The sequence below is a fragment of the Heteronotia binoei genome, chromosome 6 (genome assembly GCF_032191835.1).
Source record: "Heteronotia binoei isolate CCM8104 ecotype False Entrance Well chromosome 6, APGP_CSIRO_Hbin_v1, whole genome shotgun sequence".
NCBI classification, from domain to species: domain Eukaryota; kingdom Metazoa; phylum Chordata; class Lepidosauria; order Squamata; family Gekkonidae; genus Heteronotia; species Heteronotia binoei.
Window position 1 is genome coordinate 40,317,971 of NC_083228.1, and position 20,771 is coordinate 40,338,741.

The 20,771-nt window shown below is 40.3% G+C and overlaps 1 protein-coding gene and 1 non-coding gene across 5 annotated transcripts in view; one reads left to right on the top strand and one right to left on the bottom strand.

The window, feature by feature from the left end:
* The window catches only part of EXOC6 (exocyst complex component 6), a 121,702-nt gene that overhangs the window by 51,662 nt on the left and 49,269 nt on the right, over nucleotides 1–20,771 (bottom strand). For all 4 annotated transcript variants that reach the window (XM_060241336.1, XM_060241335.1, XM_060241337.1 and 1 more), the window contains exons 14-18: nucleotides 19,294–19,399; nucleotides 17,401–17,510; nucleotides 14,773–14,884; nucleotides 13,903–14,037; nucleotides 5,748–5,927 (exon numbers count right to left, since the gene is read on the bottom strand). In XM_060241336.1, the coding sequence (XP_060097319.1) occupies nucleotides 5,748–5,927; nucleotides 13,903–14,037; nucleotides 14,773–14,884; nucleotides 17,401–17,510; nucleotides 19,294–19,399 (643 nt within the window). The remainder of the gene's footprint in view (nucleotides 1–5,747; nucleotides 5,928–13,902; nucleotides 14,038–14,772; nucleotides 14,885–17,400; nucleotides 17,511–19,293; nucleotides 19,400–20,771) is intronic.
* TRNAS-GGA (transfer RNA serine (anticodon GGA)) lies at nucleotides 13,083–13,149 on the top strand. Its single transcript has one exon. It is a non-coding gene; the product is annotated as a tRNA-Ser (tRNA).

Consider the following 20,771-nt stretch of genomic DNA (forward strand, 5'->3'; position numbering starts at 1 on the left):
GGAACTCATTTGCATCTTGGACCACACCCTCTGACAACAAGCCAGCCGGAACTGCGTTCCTACTCAAAAAAAGTCCTGGTTTTCTCCAGAGAAATAACTATGACTCCTATATGGCAGTGCAAGAACAAAATGACAGCAATGTACAGTGGTCAGTATCAGGTCACTATCAGGGTACTCTAGGTTCAAAATCCCCAATCTACAAAGGAAATGTACTAGGTGAATTTGGTCTGAACACACACTGTTAACATGCTTGCTGGAAGTAAATTTTTCATTATTCTCTGCAAACTTAATTTTAAATGTGAGATTAAGATTTGGTGGTTTTACTAGAAACGTTCTCCTAAGAGTACACGAGTAGTGGGGCTAGTATGTGGTGCTAGTAGCTTTGCTTTCTGGCAAACTTAATGTTAAGGCTAAACTTTCTTCTTATAATTCTCTCTAAAGGCAAAAATATCCAAGAAGTACAGGGTTTTCCTCTCTCCTTGATGTACATACTGCCATAGCCAAGCCTACTCTGTAAAGCAGATGACAACAGATGGTACATTATCCATTGTACAAGACAAGATGGTCACATGCTTTTAGGTTTCTAGCAGATGCTTTTAAAGGATGAGGCTTCCCTATGTCTTCTTTTGATCTTCAGGATACCGAGTAGACCTGCAGGGGTGGCCAACGGTAGCTCTCCAGATGTTTTTTGCCTACAACTCCCATCAGCCCCAGCCAGCATGGCCAATGGCTGGGGCTGATGGAAGTTGTAGGCAAAAAAACATCTGGAGAGCTACCGTTGGCCACCCCTGCCCACAGGGGCCATCCTGAGTCTTTACTGTCTTTAAGATCATATGGAAGGTCAAACTTTTTTCTTTATTAAGACAGCAACTATTCTTTACAGAAAAGAAAATGTGTGAAATTTATATCACCCTAATTACTAAAAGTGCCAAGAACCCTAGAGCACTAGAATCATACCTAATCAGAGAGCATAACTGCACAGATCCTGGTCCATTAAAGGGAAGAATTAATAGAGCTTCCTGTGTGCTCACATTAGGGATGGGCATAAGCAGTATTTTTGTGGTTCAGTTCATGGTTCAACTGGTTCATATCAGCTCAGAGCCATTTAAACCCTGCTTTCTGCTCCTTATGGCTTTTCGCAGAAAGCAGTGGTTTAAATGTATCCAAGCTAATTAAATCAAACAGTTGAGATGTTTTTCATGAAGCTGTTTTTGTAAACTGCTTTCTGGTCTTTGTGAACTGCATCAAAATTTGTGGAAGTTCGTGGTGGTTCTTAGGGGTCGTTTTGTAGAAAAATAGGTGGTTGAGCTCATCCAGGGATTGTTATGCTGCTGCATCTACTATTCAATGGACAAGGTAGGTAGGTGAGGAGGAGGAGGGGGAACCCCTCAGAAAGGTTCAGGAGCTATGCTCCTGTGAGCTCCTGCTGAATTCAAGGCCCGTGGTTCTTCAGTTTGCAAACACTGCTTTGCAAACCACAAACCAGCCAAAATTTGTGACGAACTTCAGTTCATAAACTGGTTTATGCCCATTCCTAGTGCTCATGTATTCCAATGGTGCGGCTTGCTATACTCCAATGATTCCCAACCTTTTTGGTATGGTGACCCACAGGCCCTAATTTATTTGGTACAGTGACCCATCCAGGGCTGACCCATGGTTTATTTTGCTCCCTATGTGATCTGTGATCTTGGCATCCAACTAGTCTAGCATTCCATTTTCCAGTGGCCAACCAGATGTTTTTGAAAAACCAACAACTGCACAAAGAGTATGGCCGCCACCAGACAAGTAGCTTTCTGAAGTACATGGCCTTTGCATATAGATGGCTTTCTTTTTACAGCTTCTGACAAACAGTTTGGCCTGCTGAAAGAACAGCACCAAGACACAGCCTATGTACCCATGTGCCTCTTTCTCTCCTCTGGTTTTTCCACAGTGCATTCAACAGCTTCCATCTAGCCTCCAGACTTCTTCAAGCTATTACCATAAAGTTACTCATTGCCAGATGGGTGACTTTCCTTTCCTCATTATTGTTACAAATGAAGGGGGTGATGAGAATGTGAGAACTTGGCAAAGAAGAAAAAGACGAGAAAGAGAATACAATTTCAAAGCAGGAGAGGCCATTAGTTAGGAATGGTCTACAGCCCACTTTAGGAGGCTTTACAACCCACTTTTGAGTCCTGACCCACTGGTCTACTTTGTCCTTTAGCACTAAAAGTTCATGCTAGAAGTCAGGCTTCTGTCAGCATTTGCAGAAATTTTCATGGCCCAGGGGTATGGTTTCACAAACCTTTTTTCTTCTATCTTCTCTTTTTCCTCCAACTCCCAAACACTTCTGGGCATATGGTGATATGTACAAACATACAAAGCTGCCTCGGATAGAGACCTCCTAAACCTTACCCCACCAAGCTCCAAAATACCAACCTTCCCACTGTTCCCATTAGCCCATTCAGGGGTGGGATTCTAGCAGGAGCTCATTTGCATATTAGGCCACACACCCCTGATGTAGCCAATCCTCCAAAAGCTTATAAAAAAGAGTCTTGTAAGTTCTTGGAGAATTGGCTATACCTGCTAGAATTCTACCCCTGAGCCCATCTATCCTCATTCTGCTCCTCTCAGAACAAAGACTACACTCACACACACAGGTTTGCAAGAGCAAAACATTCTTCATGGTCTAAGCACATTCAGAGTTTGATCTGTACTTGCATCGGTACCATACATGGAACATCATCACCACTTTAGACTGCAAGTCAGGGAAATGACATTTTTAATACTCTGCACAAAACCCACAGTATACGAGAAAACCAGTTTTGAGAATCAGGTCTGTGCAAATGACACACATTCATTGGGATGGATCTAGCCTTTCAGGGATGCAACAGATCCCAAGATCTTTCCTCACATTCTCTCCCCACCCCCCAGCACTCTTTTCTGGCCTCAGGATACCTAATTCCCAGTACTGAAATACCCTCATAGAATAATGACTACATGAGCTGGAAGGCTTCATTTGGGAGGGAGAAGTGGCAGAAATCCCTCTCTCCCATTAGCGGAGCTATGCTGGAAAAAGTGTCAGAAAGGACAATTTGATCACTCCTCCCCAACTGCAGCCACATAGCTACAGACTTTCCTAAGGACAGAAAGGACTGCTAGGAGAAGGGGAAAGGAAAGTCTGTGACCTAGCCATGCTTTCTGATGATGCTGGATCCAACCCATGGTTAGATAGCAGAGGAAAAGGGTTTACATCGTGATGAGTGATTCACAAGGAAATGGTAAGCACATAGATTTGTTCCCTGCAACACTTACAATGAAGTCAAAACATTCTTCTTAACTCTACTAAGGTTAGGTGCACAGCTATGAATATTACTGCCTGCTTGTTTTGTTCTGAAAAGTTCAACTAAAAGCAGTAAACTCTCAGGGTTTTTTTTTACAGTGATTTTATGGAGTTCTTAATTTATAGCACAATACTATATATGTTTAGAACTTACAATGAAAATGTTTCAACCAGTCATTGTTGTTGCCCTTTTCTGCCCCTCCTCAAACTCTGATATCTGCTTTTAAGGTGGGTCAATCAGAACGCTACTCAATTTTTCAAGCATGGCCACACAATAGACTTATATGAGAAGTTTACAAAACTGGCAATTTTATTATCAGTCTTCTTCCTAAGAATACCCAATATAGAATTTGCCTTTTTAAAAACCACCACTGCTAACCCAGTCAACATTTTCATTGTCCTGTCTATCACGACCTTATCAACCAATGCCAATTCAGACCCTATCAGTTCATATGTAAAGGCAGGAACCTGATTTGCCACTTTGAATCTGTCATGAGTATACACTTGCCGACAGCTAATGTAATTAGATAGTGGCCCACTCCAACTTTTGGTGTGGGGGATACCTTACTCTCAAACAACAACACACCTGTATTAGAGTGAGGAGCAAAGACACACCTAGTGAGAAGAATGGGGCACATGACCCAAGAATACATTCCTAATTGTTCAGCAGAATCACAGAGTTGGAAGGGACCTGAGGGTCATCTAGGATCTGGGATCTAGAATCTGGGAAGTACTCTTACTCATTAAGATCAGAGGCAATATATGCACCCTTCAATGCAATCAAGCCCTATGACAAAAGATAATAAAGTTGGAAGTCCTAGTTTTAAGCAGGAGTTTCTACTTCTCTAGGGCGAGGGTCCCCCTGAAACCTCTTGCATTGGCCATGGTTGCCTATGTGTCAACGGTCATCTGAAAAAGCATTAAAGTGCAGAAAACTCATACTGAAGACATGGTCTTAGAGATATAAATTGGTCAATAAATCTAATGTAAATATTCAATTTATTCAACTTACTTCCTAAATATATTAAATCTAATGTAAATATTCAATTTATTCAACTTACTTCCTATTACTATGTCTGTAATATCGGAAAAGATACGTTAGCGTTGTGATTCTTGACATCAGTAAGAGTACAAATAACATTTTATGTATTATTTTCTTTTCTTTTATATGGATATTGCTATGATAAGCTATCTTATTTCACTTATTTCCTAATATTATATCTGTAATATTGAAAAGACAATAAAACAGTTGAAATTTTTTAAAAAACTAATGTAAATGAGAGACAAAGGAAATTTAAGATCCATGTTATATGTCATAGCATATCATATAATTATATATTTGTAACAAACATTGTGAAAGTAATGTCACCACAGAGTCGGAAACAACTGGTGCTTGCACAGGGGACTACCTTTACCTTTTTTAAAACAAACTTCCAAAGTATTCCTTGCTCAAATCCTTTAGTATAGTATTACCAAGACTTAACGTAAGTAATCTCATATAAGACAAGAAAACAGGCTGCACTTAAAAGCAATATATCACAGAAAAAGGACATGACATTTGTTTTTAAAGCATCTATGAGAAAATGGAAAGTGTTGCCAAATTGCAGCCATTTTATGGCGACTCTGTAGGGATTTCAAGGCAAGCAACTAACAGAGGTGGCTTCCCATTGCCTGCCTCTGTAAAGCATATATACTGTATCTTAAATGAAGTAAAATTTAAATTCATATGCTCGCAAGGTCAAGGTATGATCTTGAGAGAAAATATTTTTAAAAGAATCCCAGAAACCCAGCATGGGCTACTGCCATAGTCTGTGATCTGGATCTTAGTTTCTCTCAGTAATCTAAAGTTCTGAGAAAGCCATATGTGGAAGCAAAAATATTCCTCAAGAGCTGGGTTGCTTTCAATAGCTTGAAAGTATCTTGGAAATATTGCCTGACTGTTCCAGAAGCAATCAACACAATATAGAATCTTTTCACATCACTGGGAGTTCTGGATTCTGTGTCCAACTGCAGGTGTAATGTGCCCATTTCTTAGCTGTGGTTAAAAAGGTGGTAAAAAACCAAGTGCTGACAAGACCTGTCACTCGTCATTTTTTAAAAATCCTTTCTCCTTTTCTTTGTCATTGTTAAGATAGTACTATACTGCATTGATGCTGACCAGAATCAGTTTTAGAACCAGCATTTCAAACTAGGGTTTGTTTCTGGTTTGCAAATCTTAGTACAAGTTAACCCTAGTAAGCTTCTGTACAGATATAAAACTACAGAATAGTGAAGAAGAAACAGATTACATGGGAAGGGGGATTGTGCAAATCCATGGTTCAATCCTGTTCTCTTAACCATGGGTTTTTTTATCAGCTATATCAAATCATCCTTCCATTGAACAAGCTAAAACTAATCTACAGTCACCTGTACTTTGTATACTTACAGGCAAGTGAGTAAAAACCTGAAAGGTGCTTCTCAAGAAGTTAATCAGATCCATTAAATAGCCACTGGCTCTCCCATCTGGTTCAGTCATTGTCCAGTCATAATCAGCAAGCTGAATAAACTCATCAATCTTTTGGTTGAGCTTGGTATAAATCTCCCCTTCAGCAGCATGCCTTGCGTCCTGAGAGGGGAGGGGAGAGATATGTTACTTGATGGGGAGATAACTTCTATAAATGTTAGGAAAAACTCAATGTGATATAAGGAGGAGGATAAAACCCATCAATGGTATTATTTGATCCATATTGTAATATACTGCTTGAAATTAATCACAGTAGTATGATAACCACATATTTATTACTAAGATACTCTATATTTTGGTCTTGGGTTGGAAAGGTCACATACGAGTGCATGGGAAGAACCACACTACTTATGAAAAACGCTACAAGGCCTTCCACTGGATAGTATCAAAAATCCAAACCATAGCTCTGTTTAAAAGATAATTGAACTGATTGACATTAATTTGTTCTGAATTAATTTGATCTGAATTGATTGACATTGTTTGTCAGATCATGGTATGGAATTATGCTTACTTTACTGCTGTTGGATACTGCTAATAACCCACTGTTTTACAATGTATATTGATTAGGATGCTTCCTTCCCATATTCATGTGATCCAAGGGAAACACTGACATGAAAAAGTATCTGAATAAGACCATCTTTGTTTAATGAGAACAAATAAGGCTACAGTTTAGAAATCTTGTTTTAAGGAAACAATGAACGGTATTATCCATGAGGCAACATAAATGGGATAGAAAAAGAAAATTCTCAGTTATTTTAAACATATTAACGTAAGCTGCTTCGACAAGATGTAGTTAATAATAGCAGCATGTTCTTAACTGCGGGATGGCTAGATTCATTAAATGAATCCAGCTTTTCTTTAAAAGGTACACTGGGATTAATAAAAAAGGGATTTCCAATTACAAGCGAAGCATGTGCATAGGTGCCATTTTTTGAGATAAAAATAATAAGTTTAAGTAACTCTGAGTGCCATGGAAGGGAGGAATCTGCAAAGGGTGTACCCTTATAACTCAGCTGGGTATATTAGCAGTTAATTCCCCCGGCACTGAGATACCACCAATGACAGTCACAGCAGGACCCACAGACAATTAGATAATGCATATATACATTCAATACAGGAATCTCATTAAGACTACTGTTTAAACCCAGAATGGGAGGGGGAGAGTTAAGCCAATGCACAGAAATAAGCACCTTAATATTATATTTGGTATATGTATAAGGAATAGACTGAATCTTACAGAATGAAATAAGAAAAATATTTATTGAACAATGAAGGAGGGGACAAAAACTATTGCTACTAATGACTTCCACCTATAGCAATTGTTTCAAGAACATTTTATCAAAACAGATTTTGGGATCTGGGCTCTAAAGTTCCATTGAACAATAATTACACTAGGACTATGCAACAGATACAACAGTAGCTTTCAAAACAACTTTCTCAGACTGTGTAACATAATATCATGAATAGATAAGAACCAATAACTGTCCATATATGTTTTATGACTTGTATTTGTTCTTCCAAACTCTAAAATAATAAACATGACAACAGAAGGTACCAGGTAGGGCAAATAAGATAGGCACCAGAAAAATGAGGTTTCGGGGTGGGAACTGGGAGCAGTGAGAGGACCGAGGAAGAGGAGAAAATGCAGGAGCTGCAAGGGGGAGGGGATGAGAAGAACTAAGAAGGGAAGAAGTTGGTCCTCATGGGAAAGGTAATGGAATCTTCCCTTCCTAAGAGCTCCTGCAGATCACTCACTTGTATAACTATGACAAAAAGAAGAAAAGTAGTACTTGTTTGAATTTTGATGTGTACCCATAATTTTCAATGTACACGTTAAAAGCAAAGTATATATATAGCATTCTTTAATGTGACACATAAATAATACCCTGGGAAATTAAATATTCGCATTTACAAACATAAATGTAAAAGACCAATTTAGTAAATATTTCATGAGAAAGCAAACAAGAAGTGATTGCCAGATGTAACACACAACTGGTTTTTCAGCAAGCCCTGGTCTCCTTCATGAATCTGTGGCAGGAGGTAGCAGAACATCCAGGCATACAGAGATGCAGCCAAGCACAGAGTGGCTCACACTAGGAGCCTGCAACATTTGTCCTTGCCTTTGTAGGCCTAATGATTTAGTGCTTAAGGACAGAAGAAATGACAGAGCACACACGCTCAGCTGTTATTCCTCCATCCATCCATCCATCCATCCATCCATCCATCCAATTCCTATCTCGCCTTCCCGTAAGCGGGCTCAGGGTAGGTTACAGAGCCACACAGAAATCTCGAATAAAATAACAATAAGTACAAATTTAACAATAAAATTAACATTTAAAATCAAACATGAAACAAACCAGAGGAAGTTTGCCTTGATGACAAGCTCAGATGAAGACATTTCAGAGCGGCACGGCTGGGTAGCTTGCAAGATCTAAAAAATCAGCACTATCAGCAGAGGGAGGCCAGGATGGATGTTGCCTCAACTGAAAGCCCAGAACAGCAGCTTTGTTTTACAGGCCCTGCAGAATTGCAACAGTCCCCACAGGGCCCTGATCTCAAGTTAGAGCTTGTTGCACTAGGTGGGGGTCAGGGCTGTAAAAGCTCTGGTCCTGGTTGAGGCTAATCAGACATCCTTCGGGCCAGGGACAGCTAAAAAAATGTTGATCACTGGAGCGTAAAACTGCTGGGCATATATGAGGAGAGGCAGTCCCAAAGATATGCTATGATACTAATGTGCACCTAAACACAAAAAAGTTGTGAAAAGTGACTTTCCCCGGTTTACAAATTATTTGCTCCAGAATTTATTAATCAAGTTAGTACAAGTGGAGGACCCGCAAGGACTTGCTGGGGGAAGGGATTTCATTTCCTCTTATATCTCCTCTAATATTTCTTTCCGAGTCAGTTCGGAGAGCCAGTTTGGTGTAGTGGTTAAGTGTGAGGATTCTTATCTGGGAGAGCCGGGTTTGATTCTCCACTCCTCCACTTGCACCTGCTAGCATGGCCTTGGGTCAGCCATAGTTCTGGCAGGAGTTGTCCTTGAAAGGGCAGCTGCTGTGAGAGCCCTCTCCAGCCCCACCCACCTCACAGGGTGTCTGTTGTGGGGGAGGAAGGTAAAGGAGATTGTGAGCCGCTCTGAGACTCTTCGGAGTGGAGGGCGGGATATAAATCCAATATCTTCATCTTCATCTTCTTCTTCCCCCCGTCCTCATAGCAGCCCCCATATCCTTTCCCATTTTCCTGCTTTCTTCTCTCCTTTCCATGCATCAGCCAATATACCTTTTATCTGCTGCCACCTTCAGCTTTATTTTCTTCAGTTATATCTCACCTTTCTCCACAATGGGAACCCAAAGTATTCCTCTACTGCATTTTATCCATACAACAAGCCTCTGGGGTAAATTAGGTTGAGAATGCAACAGGTTGCCCAGCAAGCTTCCACAGCAGAGTGGGGATTCAAACATGCATCTCGCACTCCTAGAGGAGAAATCTGTGCAGTGACTGCTACTGAATAATAGCAAACAGCTAAACCTTCCAGTGGTTGCTGCTGACTCTGATGAGTCCTGCCTCAAAGGCAAGACAGGCCTAAAATGGGCCCTGCCCCTCCTCCCCTGCCTTTCACTGGCAAAAACCAGGGCTTGAAAGCTGGCAATACTGTTGTGGTTGCCTAGCAGCTCCCACAATGACCACTGCAGAGGACATTCATTTCTTAAAGGTACAGACTCGGTTACTTGGGAGAGTTTTAATCCCCCAAACAAAGGGTTTCTTTTTAAGATTTAAGATTTTTCTACAAAACTGGAGGTTTCTTGGGTTTGTAGAAAGGCGTGTGTATGACTCCACAGATTGGGCCAAGAGGAAACTCTTTAGAAACACTGGTGATAATTTTATTTGGAAACAAATACTATATTTACCCTTCGGTATAATTTATATCATATAGATATGGACCCCTTAGCCACATTACAATAATTATAATAGGTGGATCTCTTGCACAAGAGAAACTGCCATATATATGTTATTTTTGCTTCTTCACTGGCTTTACAGTTTGCTCTAGTTTTAGAATTAATTGCAGCATTACAATGGTAATATTAAGTATCCCCAAGGCTGAAAATACATAAGTATCATGTTAAATACAAGCAGGATGTTTTTATCCTAACTTTACCCTTTTTTAAATATTGATGTCAGAGATTAGCAATGGAATTTGATAGGTTTAGTTTTACATTAAGTTACAAAATAAAAAATACTGAAGACAAGACTAGTCTAAGAAGGAATAATCCTCTTTAGTTTCTCAGTCTGTGAAATCCTGTCCTTTTGGGGTGTATTCATTATCAGGTAATGACTTGGAATTTAAGATACAAATATCCTGGAACCAACTGAAGCTTTTAAAAAAACCCTATATAACAAAATATTTTAAGCACATAGGAATAAAGATAAATTAGACATAGTGTATGAAAGTACCCTATGCGCTATATTATCATTTGGCAAATATTCTTCATTGAAATAAAATAAATAAAAATTCCTTTCCCTCTTGGAAATACAGCCAAGTACTACAGATTTTTTTTTCTCACAACCCCTCTCCCATACCACCTGATTTTTTTTAAAACTGAGGAAGGGTGGAGTGAAGTTAGCACAAGCATATCTAATGAACCTATAAAACTATGCCAATTGACTTGGTAGTAGATCTCATGGGAAACAGGTATTTAATTCTGAGTAAACATGTCCAGGATTAGACTACAAGCAGTCTTCTGATTATTATTATTACTATTATTTATACCTGTCATTATTTCCATGCCAAATCACATCATTTTGCTTGTCAGTTGAAAACAACAACCACCAAACACCAACATATATGCCATGGGCATTTTCATCCTAATTCAATTATTTTTGCAATAAATAAATAAATAATCCAAGCTGCCTTTTAAGGTCAGGATTGGGGTTAGGGGAGTTTCTGCTCTGCTCCCCTATTGAGAAAAGTTTGCCAGAGTTGTTGGGGGGGGGGGGGGTTTAATGCCTTCAAGGGAAGAGGTTCTATAGTAACCCCACCAACTCCCAAGACAGTTTTACATCAGTGGAAATCCTTTCTGCAGACAAGGGATCAGAGAGTACATCTTTCCCCAAGTCTTGACCCCAGAAGAAAGGAGGTTGAAAGCTGCAAACAGTCAGTGCAAAGGGCAGGTCTAAAGGGATCAGCATGTCTGCCTCTATAAGGCATGCGATGCCAGAACAACAATCCCACTGGACCCTACTTTAACTCAAAAACTACTAACAGTGGTCCATTTACAGTCCAGAAACAAGAACATGCTGTTCTTAAAGCTGCCACCCCTCAACATTCTTTCTTATGGAAACTTCAGAATGCCATGCCTTTGGAAATATACGTTTCTTCGTTAGCGAACAACATGTATGATCAAGTCTAAGAAATGCGTAGGTGTAACTTGGACGATGTTGGGCAAAAGCAGATCCCCAGTTTGCCTCCTCCCAAATATGACCCCATCAATATCTAAAATGGTACACAGTTTACCATGGATTAACCTTAATGAGATTATGCCACTTCAAATTAAGCCAATATTCTGAAAGCGATGACATATATATCATAACAATGGTGAGCTCATAATGTATTTAGGTTCACAGTGGAATGGGCTGTTCTTGTCCTCAGCAGCACAGCAAATTGACAGGGAAAGGAATGATTATGCTAGTTCTGTAGTTCACCCACCTCACGGGGTGTCTGTTGTGGGGGAGGAAGATAAAGGAGATTGTGAGCCGCTCTGAGATTCGGAGTGGAGGACGGGATATAAATCCAATACCTTCTTCTTCATATTACTTATGGACTACACTGTGCCCATGCACCATCCACAAAGAAAAAAATGGAAAGCAGTGGCTGCATCAGCTGTCACCAAGAACCCCTGAAAGGCTTTAAGGATTCCTGGTTTTAGAAATCACATTGGGAATCAGACTACATTGAATTGTGTCTGTTTTGAAGTGACATTAAGTCCCAGATGACTTATGGTAATCCTATAGGATTTTCAAGGCAAGAGACAAACAGAAGTGGCTCTGCCATTGCTCACCTCTGTTAAGGTAACCAGAGAGATCATGGGATTGTGGAAAATGAATATTAAGCAATAACAGTGATATATTTTTGAAAAACCAATTCAATTTCAAGGGTCTGATAAATATTATACAGTTCTACAAACTGACATGGACATAAATATCACTCAACAGTATTTAACAAGCACAGTTCATTAACATGATACTCTTTTTAATTTTTTTTAATTTTTATTTTCCAGATTTATATTCTACCCTCCCTACAAACAGGCCCAGGGATCACTTCTCTGTTGCAGGAGATTGCTTGGTCCTCTTCACTTCAAGCGTCATCCAATACAATTAAAGTGCAAAAAGCCAAGAAAATGTTCTTTATGGTTTTTGTGTCTTTCTTACTCATATATTTAAGTAGCATAAGGAGTCATGATTCTGCAGACAGGTTAATTCAAACACCTGTTTCAAAAGGCTTCCTCAGAGCAGAATAAATGTAGAATCCACAAAACCTCGTCTTAATCAGTTCCTTGGCTGCAAGTTTTCTTTCATAGGCACGAAGAGATACAAGAGTAAGACACAAAGACATAAAAAATGTATTCTTGGCTTTTTGCACTTTAATTGCATTGGTTGAAGTGAAGAGGACAGGCAGTCTCCTGCATAAAAACAGAGTATCACGTTATCGGACTGTGCTTGTTAAATACTGTTGAGTGATATTTATGTCCATGTCAATTAACAGAACTGTATTAATATTTATCAAACACTTGAAAGATTTGAATTGCTTTTTGTAAATCTATCATGGTTGTCATTGTTTAATTGTCATTTGCTTGCCTCCGTACAGTGACCCTGGACTTCCTTGGAGGTCTCTCATCCCATGCAATACCAATTAGGGTCAACCTTGCTAAGCTTCTGAGATCTGATGAGACCAGGCTAGCTTGGACCACCCAGGTCACGGTTTTCAATTGAGAATGTTAAAATGCCATACAGGGGTTCTCAGTGGGGCAGGGGGAGAGGCTGAAGGCGGAAATTCAGAAAGGAACATCTCCAAAACGTGGATGTTCCTTTCTCAATTTCAGCCTTAAGTCTCCTTCCCTTTCATGATCAACCTTGACATAGTGACCCCTGCCTCCATTTTGAATCTGGGAGGCTCAAGTTAAGGCTACCTTAGCATTACTTTAGGGCCAGCCCTCTATAAATGTTGATCAAGGTTTCCCAAGTCATAAGCATGTAAGAAGGGACGGTGGCTCAGCGGTAGAGCATCTGCTTGGAAAGCAGAAGGTCCCAGGTTCAATCCCTGGCATCTCCAAAAAAGGGTCCAGGCAAAAAGGTGTGAAAAACCTCAACTTGAGACCCTGGAGAGCCGCTGCCAGTCTGAGAAGACAATACTGACTTAGATGGACCAAGGGTCTGATTCAGTATAAGGCAGCTTCATATGTTCAAGAACTGCCCTCTACATCCAGACGAAAGTTTAAACTGATCCAGTTCTCTCATCAATAGTAGTTTTCTAGATGCTTCCAGGAAGATCACAAATAAGGTCTGGTTGAGATAACTGTCTGTTATGTATTGGGACTGGAGTTTGGTCTTAGAGCCAGCAGAGACTTGGCTGAGCTTGAGACCCCAGAACAACAGCCACTTGGATACAGGAAGGAGGCCTATCATGGATCCTTGGGCCAGCTGTTAGCCTATAGTTGTTTGCAATGGGTTTTTGGGTGGGGTTATTTGCATGCAAGACAGTTCCATTTTTACCTTGTTATGCTGAATCACTGAATAAAGAGCTGAATTCACTATCTCCTGGGCATCCTCATGCTTCAAACCCAGTACGTTTCACTGTCTCTTTGCGCTTTTCCTTAGTGCCTGATAATCACACCTACACAACCTTCTGAGTATAGAAGCTTGTTGAAATTATTCCCCTTAAAGCTTCAGAAGCATTCTGTAGCCATCTGATGCATTTGAAGCTTATACCCCAAACACAGAGCCACAGAGTGAAGCACCTAGAAAAGAAGAAAAGTGTTTCCAAGACTGGGACCTTAGTACTCTGAAATGGCAATGTTTCACATACCTTAAACGTTGAAAGACCATAAAGCCTTGCTGTGTGAACAGTTTCCTGGGAAATATTTGTAATATTTGTTATAAAGTCCTCAAGGTATTTACACGCTTGCTCCAAATGTGTTGTGTTTATGATAATTTGTACCAGCTGTAACAGACAACAGCAAGTTAAGGTAAGAATGACAATTTCTCAATGATACTATCCTATGCAAAAGTTCCAAGGCCGAATGGGCTATCATAACTTTATTTATTTATTTACTCATCCATTTATTTATTAGATTTATATCGCACCCCACTGAGGCAGGCTCAGGGCAGCTCAAAGGCCAGTTGCCAATGTAAAAGCATCAACAGTAAACAAGCATATAATAACATAAAACACAAAACAATAAAACATAAAAATTACAGTTGGTGCTATTTTACAGTTATATAAATAGATAACCAGATGGAATCCAGGAGTATCTTCATGAACACAGAGAAGATGCCAGTATCTTTCAACGTTTCTGTCTTCAGGGGACTCATTCCACACTGATTTATCTATCAAAGAACCTCGATGTCTCTGCCACAGAACACCTGGGTATTGCAGGAGATACCATAGCCTACATTTCACATTCAGTGTCGGAGGGAGGCTGTTGATGAGCTGGGCCTGTTGAGCTTTAGTCACCTTCTATGAATTCAGTGTGTATTCTAGAATAAACCCAAAACTCCCCCTATGGCTGCAAGATGCTGGCAAATACAGTAATATCAAATGCATATCAATAGAGCTTATTATCCTCCACTGACATTGAGAAGCTTGAACCACGAGGTTTCCTGGAATACGCTGAAAACCAGTGAAGTGCACAATATAGCATAATTCATGGAAAGACGTGTCTCTCCCTAAACTTACCTCTGTTAAACCTATGTGAGGCTTTTTGATGAGGTTTTGTAAACAACTGCTCAAAGTTCTAGTCAGCAGCAAGTTTGTAGACTTTCTAAGCATATCGTCTATTTCTGTTGAACTGAAAAACAAAGTTTGAAATAAAGCGCATGATAAAAATTGCCAACAAAATCATTAAACAATGATCCAGTCTTTGAAAAATTAAAGGGGCAAAATTACTTCCAAAGCTCTGGGTATGCATGTTTCACAGAATGGATCCATCACAGGAATTCATATTTTTATTGCAAAATAGGAATACATACACCTAGCTTAGAAGGTGTAATCCTTAAAGCAATTCACTTGAAAACAACAGGAATCCCAGAATCTTGATACTTATGAGAATCTTATTGTAAATAACATGGTAATTCCCTTCAAATTTCTCCTTTGAGCAATCAACCTATACAATCAGAACTAGGGATGGGCATGGTCCAGCAAAAAAAAACACCCCAATCCATGGAGGTCTGAGTTCACAGACCCCTCGGACCATGGACCCTATGGTTTTTATGGACCAGACCATGGTTCATTCATCCACTTCTGGTTCACTTATAGGTTAACCAGAAGTGGGTAAAGTAGCAACTCAGCCGCTTTGCAAAAGCCATTTAAATTTTAAGCGGCCCTTTGCAAAGCCATGTAGTGAATGAGTGAAGGCTGAGCAGCAAGTTCACCCTCTTCTCGATGGGTGAACTATTGCTCAGCCTTCATCTGCGCACTGCCCAGCCTTGAAAAGGCCATTGAAAATTTAAATGGCCTTTGCAAAGCCGCACAGCATGCGAGTGAAGGCTGAGTGGCAACTCATGCTCAGTCTTCACTCACACACCACTCAGTCTCTTTGTAAAAGCCATTTAAATTAAATTTTAAATGGCTTTTGCAAAGCTGGGCAGCACACAAGTGAAGGCCAAGTGGTGAGGTCACCCACCCAGAACTCGCTACTCGACTTTCACTTGCACACCGCATGTGCTGGCCTGATTCAGTCCCTACAATATGCGGGCATGGAATAAAATGTATACGAACTGTACACACACAGGCCTTATTCACAAGATTGACAGTGTTAGGGGAAAAAAGTTTTCCCAATAACTTTTTGCAAGGGAGAGGAAGAATGCCTGTCACAAGAGCAAAGTCCCAGGAGCCTTTTAGTTAAGGAACATGAAGGTTGGAAGTCAACTTGTAAATGATGCTGAAATGAACTTTTGACAGCAAATCCTACCTCTTAAAAGTGCTGCAAGCAATGATAACTTCAAGAGACAAAAGGGACAGGCAGTACCCCTCCATCAGAAAGGAGACTGCAGACAGAGGACTAACAAATTGCATGTGCTTCTTAGTCAACCAAGACTTCTTTCATGACAAACTCCCTTCTCTTCCTACCCTAGGGCTGTCATCTCTGGGTTGGGAAATTTCTGGAGATTTGGCAGGCTGGGCCTAGTGAGAGTGGGATTTGGGGGGGACAAACCCCAGCAGGATAAAATGTCATGGAATCCACCTTCCAAAGCAGCCATTTTCTCCCGGAGAGCTGATCTCAGTAACCTGGAGATCAGTTCTGTTTCCAGGAGACTTCCAGCTACCACTTGGAGGTTCACAATCTTACCATATCCCAATCAATCCAGGGTTACTGCCCAGGTCTTTAAAGGGCTCCATAAAGGAACCATTGCTCAGTAGAGCAGCAGCACAAACATTACCACCCAAGTGGTCTGAAGTTTAATCCCCCAGTTACCGATTTCCCAAGAGAAAGCAGCTGGGAAGACAAATACAGCCCATTGGGATAGCCCAAATGACTATCCTTCCAGAAGTCAGTGGTAGGTGGAACATTTTTTACCACTACTAAAGTTACACTCCTTTTAACTTTTATTTGGCCTTTGCCCCTTTGGATTTTCTATTCCTACATATCCTTGTGGAGCTGACCAGAACTACATATAGCATGTAACATCTGAATGCTGAACGATTTCCATGAGCACAATGAAAGCTCTTTTTCAATTATTCACTTTGAATTATTTGATAATCACATAGGAGATTTGTTCAGAGGAGCACTTCAGCCATGCTTTGTTAACAATTTGACAAAATTTAATATATGCCAGGGTGTAATATGAGCTATGTTTGTTTGCTGTTTAATCGGGAAAGAGTAATTTGTATGGTTAATTAGTTCCTGTTTAGATACGGAGACCAAAAGGCACTCCTTAGGAAGTATACCTTATTAGTTCAGTAAATGTGAAAGGAGGCTAATTTACAATTGTCAACAATGCACAGCTGGATGACAAGGTGGAAATAGCTTCCAGATTTCAGCAAGCCAAACAGAACTGCACGTTTTACCCAGCTAAAGGCATTTTTTTTTTTCTTTAAAGATCAGCAAAAATGGAAACTTTTAATGCAACAATGTAAAGCTCTCTTAAAAAAAACATTTCTGAAAGTAAAAGAAAAGCAACCCACAACTCAAGGATGCAAATGCAAGGCCAAAACCAGAAAGGAAGCCATGCAAATCTGTCGGGACTATCATTATTAGGTAGCAAACACTATATCACACTCACTACAGTCTCATCTCTGTTTCGAAAACAAGGACTGAATTAATGCACTGAGGTTAGCTGTGCAATTTGCTTCTGGAACACTTACCTGCGGTGAAGTGATTCTGAAAACTTAAGGCTTGCATAAATGAATTCTTTAACCTGAATATAAATCTGAGGCACTGACTGAGACATTGGAAGTTTCTTTGGAAAGCATTGCTGTGAAAACAAAACATTTAGTGCCGTGTTACACTCAATTTCAAACTGTTTGGGGTGGGGAAGACACGGTTATCCAACGTTAAACTATGTCTAATGCCACATATCTGTGGTTCATTGTTTCATTCCACTTTGCAATGTGTAAAGCATATTAACAATCTTTTCTTCATATAAAATTTAGTATTTACACATCTCCATGCTTGGAACGATGGCTATTATCAAGTTACAAAGAATGCAGTTACATGTTCTGAATTTTGTAAACAGATTGTTGTAAACAAAAAAACAGATTTTTTTTTTCCTAATTCCTTCAGGTACTTCTCAAGTATCAAATTCCACTTTGGTCTACTGATTCTCCAATCAGTTTCAAAGATCAGATTCCACTTTGGTCTACTGCTTCTCCAATCAGTTCCAAAGATCAGATTCCAAAAGCTCCTTGGCTACTGTTACCAATGTAATGCCTGAAAACATCGGTGAGGGATAAAGGGAACTCACACAAAAAGAAGTTGAGACGCAAACGGATAGCATGTGCATAATCCCATAAGCCATACTCAAATCCTTAATAGCAGAGCACCCTGGCCACAAAGGGTATTCTGCACCGTAGAGGAAACAAAAGGGGCAGAATACACACACCCTCCTAAGTGAGCGGAAGGCACTCATAGATGTGGAATTTCCTGTTTCCACAAATCCTTCCTCTTCAATTGCTGCCATCTCTTACAGAAATCTGGCATGTCCCTCCACCATCTACAATGCTTTTCAATGACTCAAGAGAGTCACAGTATGATGGAGAATGCACAAAAGCTCTGTTCAAAGATGCAACTCGCTGAGAATAAGATATAAATACTAGTACTGTGCTGTAATCCAGAATCCTAAATCTCTTATGATGTCAACAATTTACTACCACCTGATTACAAATGAGTCATATTTATCTGTATCTCGCCTGTTTCCAAAAGTTCCAGCTGCTAAACAGCATAGAATTCAATAGACTAAGAGAATGCAAGTCAACAACATTATTATAGGCCTGACAACAACAATAAAATTCAACTACAATCCTAATACAGTCCTCAACAGTAATCATAAAAGAATGGCCTGAACAAAAAGTCCTCCCAGAGGGTAGCCTTGTATACCTTCCAACGACTGAGAAGGGCCCAGATTCAACAAAAGAGGAACCACCATAAAGAACCATAGCTTATTTCTTTAAAAAATACTTTTGAGTTTGCAATATCATCTCAAAACTTAATACGTATTACTACGGTTTACATAAAACAATTCAATCACTGCTGTTTTCAGATGAACTAGGGCAGTTTATTTACATAAGAAAAATCAGATTCAATAACGGGTCAACCATACATCCTTTAGACACTGCATGTGTGTGTTCAGTGCCCTCAAGTCATTTCCAACTTACAAAGATCCTATGAGTTAATGACCCCCAAATGACAAAGGAGCCTCGTGGCGCAGAGTGGTAAAGCTGCAGTACTGCAGACAAACTCTCTGCTCACGACCTGAGTTCGATCCCTGCAGAAGCTTGGGTTCAGGTAGCCGGCTCGAGGTTGGCTCAGCCTTCCATCCTTCTGAGGTCGGCAAAATGAGTACCCAGCTTGCTGGGGGGGGGGGTGGGAAGTGTAGATGACTGGGGAAAGCAATGGCAAGCCACCCCATAAAAAGTCTGCCGCGAAAACGTTGTGATGAGACATCACCCCAGAGTCGGGAACAACTACCTTTACCTTTTTAAAAAAATCTCTAACTCTCCTTAACTCATTTTAAAGGCAACATAAATATATATACTCACCTTATCAAGTTCTGGATCTTGAAAGGGAAATTTGCTAATAACTATTTTGTACTCTTCCTCACTGGAGACAGGTATTGGGCTGTAATTATCTGCTTCAAAAATATCCCTGCATAGTTAAATGAGCAGATAGGAACATAAATTCTCAAACACACAATCAACATGACAATAGAGAAAAATATGCATACTATTAAAAAGTCAGCAACTCTGTCCCATTACTTTCTTTCAGGCACATGCTGGGCTCAGGTGTCAGAGAAAGCTCATTAACATTGCCAGCACACAGAGCTGAGCCACTAAACAGAAAATATTGTGAATTGCTAGTGGGAAAGGCTGCACAGGGGCAGCAATATCACAGTAGAGCTAATTGTGAAAGAATGGTGTGTGTTAAGTATGGAATAGGTAATGGATACAGATAATGCAGACAAAACCCATCATGGTTCATTCTCTTATCCTGCATAACTTACACAGTGCAAGCCAAGGCAGAGTAACTCCCATCTAAACCCACTGAAATCTGTGTGTTTAGATAAGAGTAGCTCTGTCTCAGACTCCACTCTCAGACTGCTTTTACTGGACACAAGGATATGTAAGATGCTAATTAAAGGGCACTGGAAGCCTGCATCAAGAGCACTGGAAGATTTCACAGCAAGTAATTCATACATTCCAGTTTGGTGTAGTGGTTAAGTGCATAGACTCTTATCTGGGAGAACCAGGTTTGATTCCCCAGTTCTCCACTTGCACCTGCTGGAATGGCCTTGGGTAGCCATAGCTATCACAGGAGTTGTCCTTGAAAGGGCAGCTGCTGTGAGAGCCCTCTCAGCCCCACCCACCTCACAGGGTGTCTGTTGTGGGAGGAGAAGCTATAGGAGATTGTAAGCCGCTCTGAGTCTCTGATTCAGAGAGAAGGATGGGGTATAAATCTGCAGTCTTCTTCTTTCAACTGTATCTTGTATTATTATTATTATTATTATTAATTTTATTTATATCCCGCCCTCCCCGCCTAGGCAGGCTCAGGGCGGCTAACAAACATTCAATAAAACATGTTATAAATACAGTAATTAAAATACATTAAGTGCATTAAACATATAGACACATTAAAATTATAAAACAGCATAAAATTTTTAAAACAACACTAATCCAGCATCTATAATCTATAATATATCTATTCTATAGTTTAACAGCAGCAGAGGTGTTCCGAGCGCTGTTACATATTTAAATAGTGGCAAGAGTCATTGAAGAATCACTTTATTGGATCCTCCGTTCAGTCATCCTCTATCAGCATTCTAAAAAAGCCTGCCTGAAGAGGATGGTCTTGCAGGCCCTGCGGAACTGGTCTAAGCTCCGCAGGGCCCGCACCTCCTCCGGGAGTTGATTCCACAGGCTGGGGGCTGCCACGGAGAAAGCCCGTGCCCGTGTGGTCTGTAATTTTGCCTCCCTTGGCCCAGGGACAGTCAGCTTGCTCTTCCCTGCTGACCTCAGTGCTC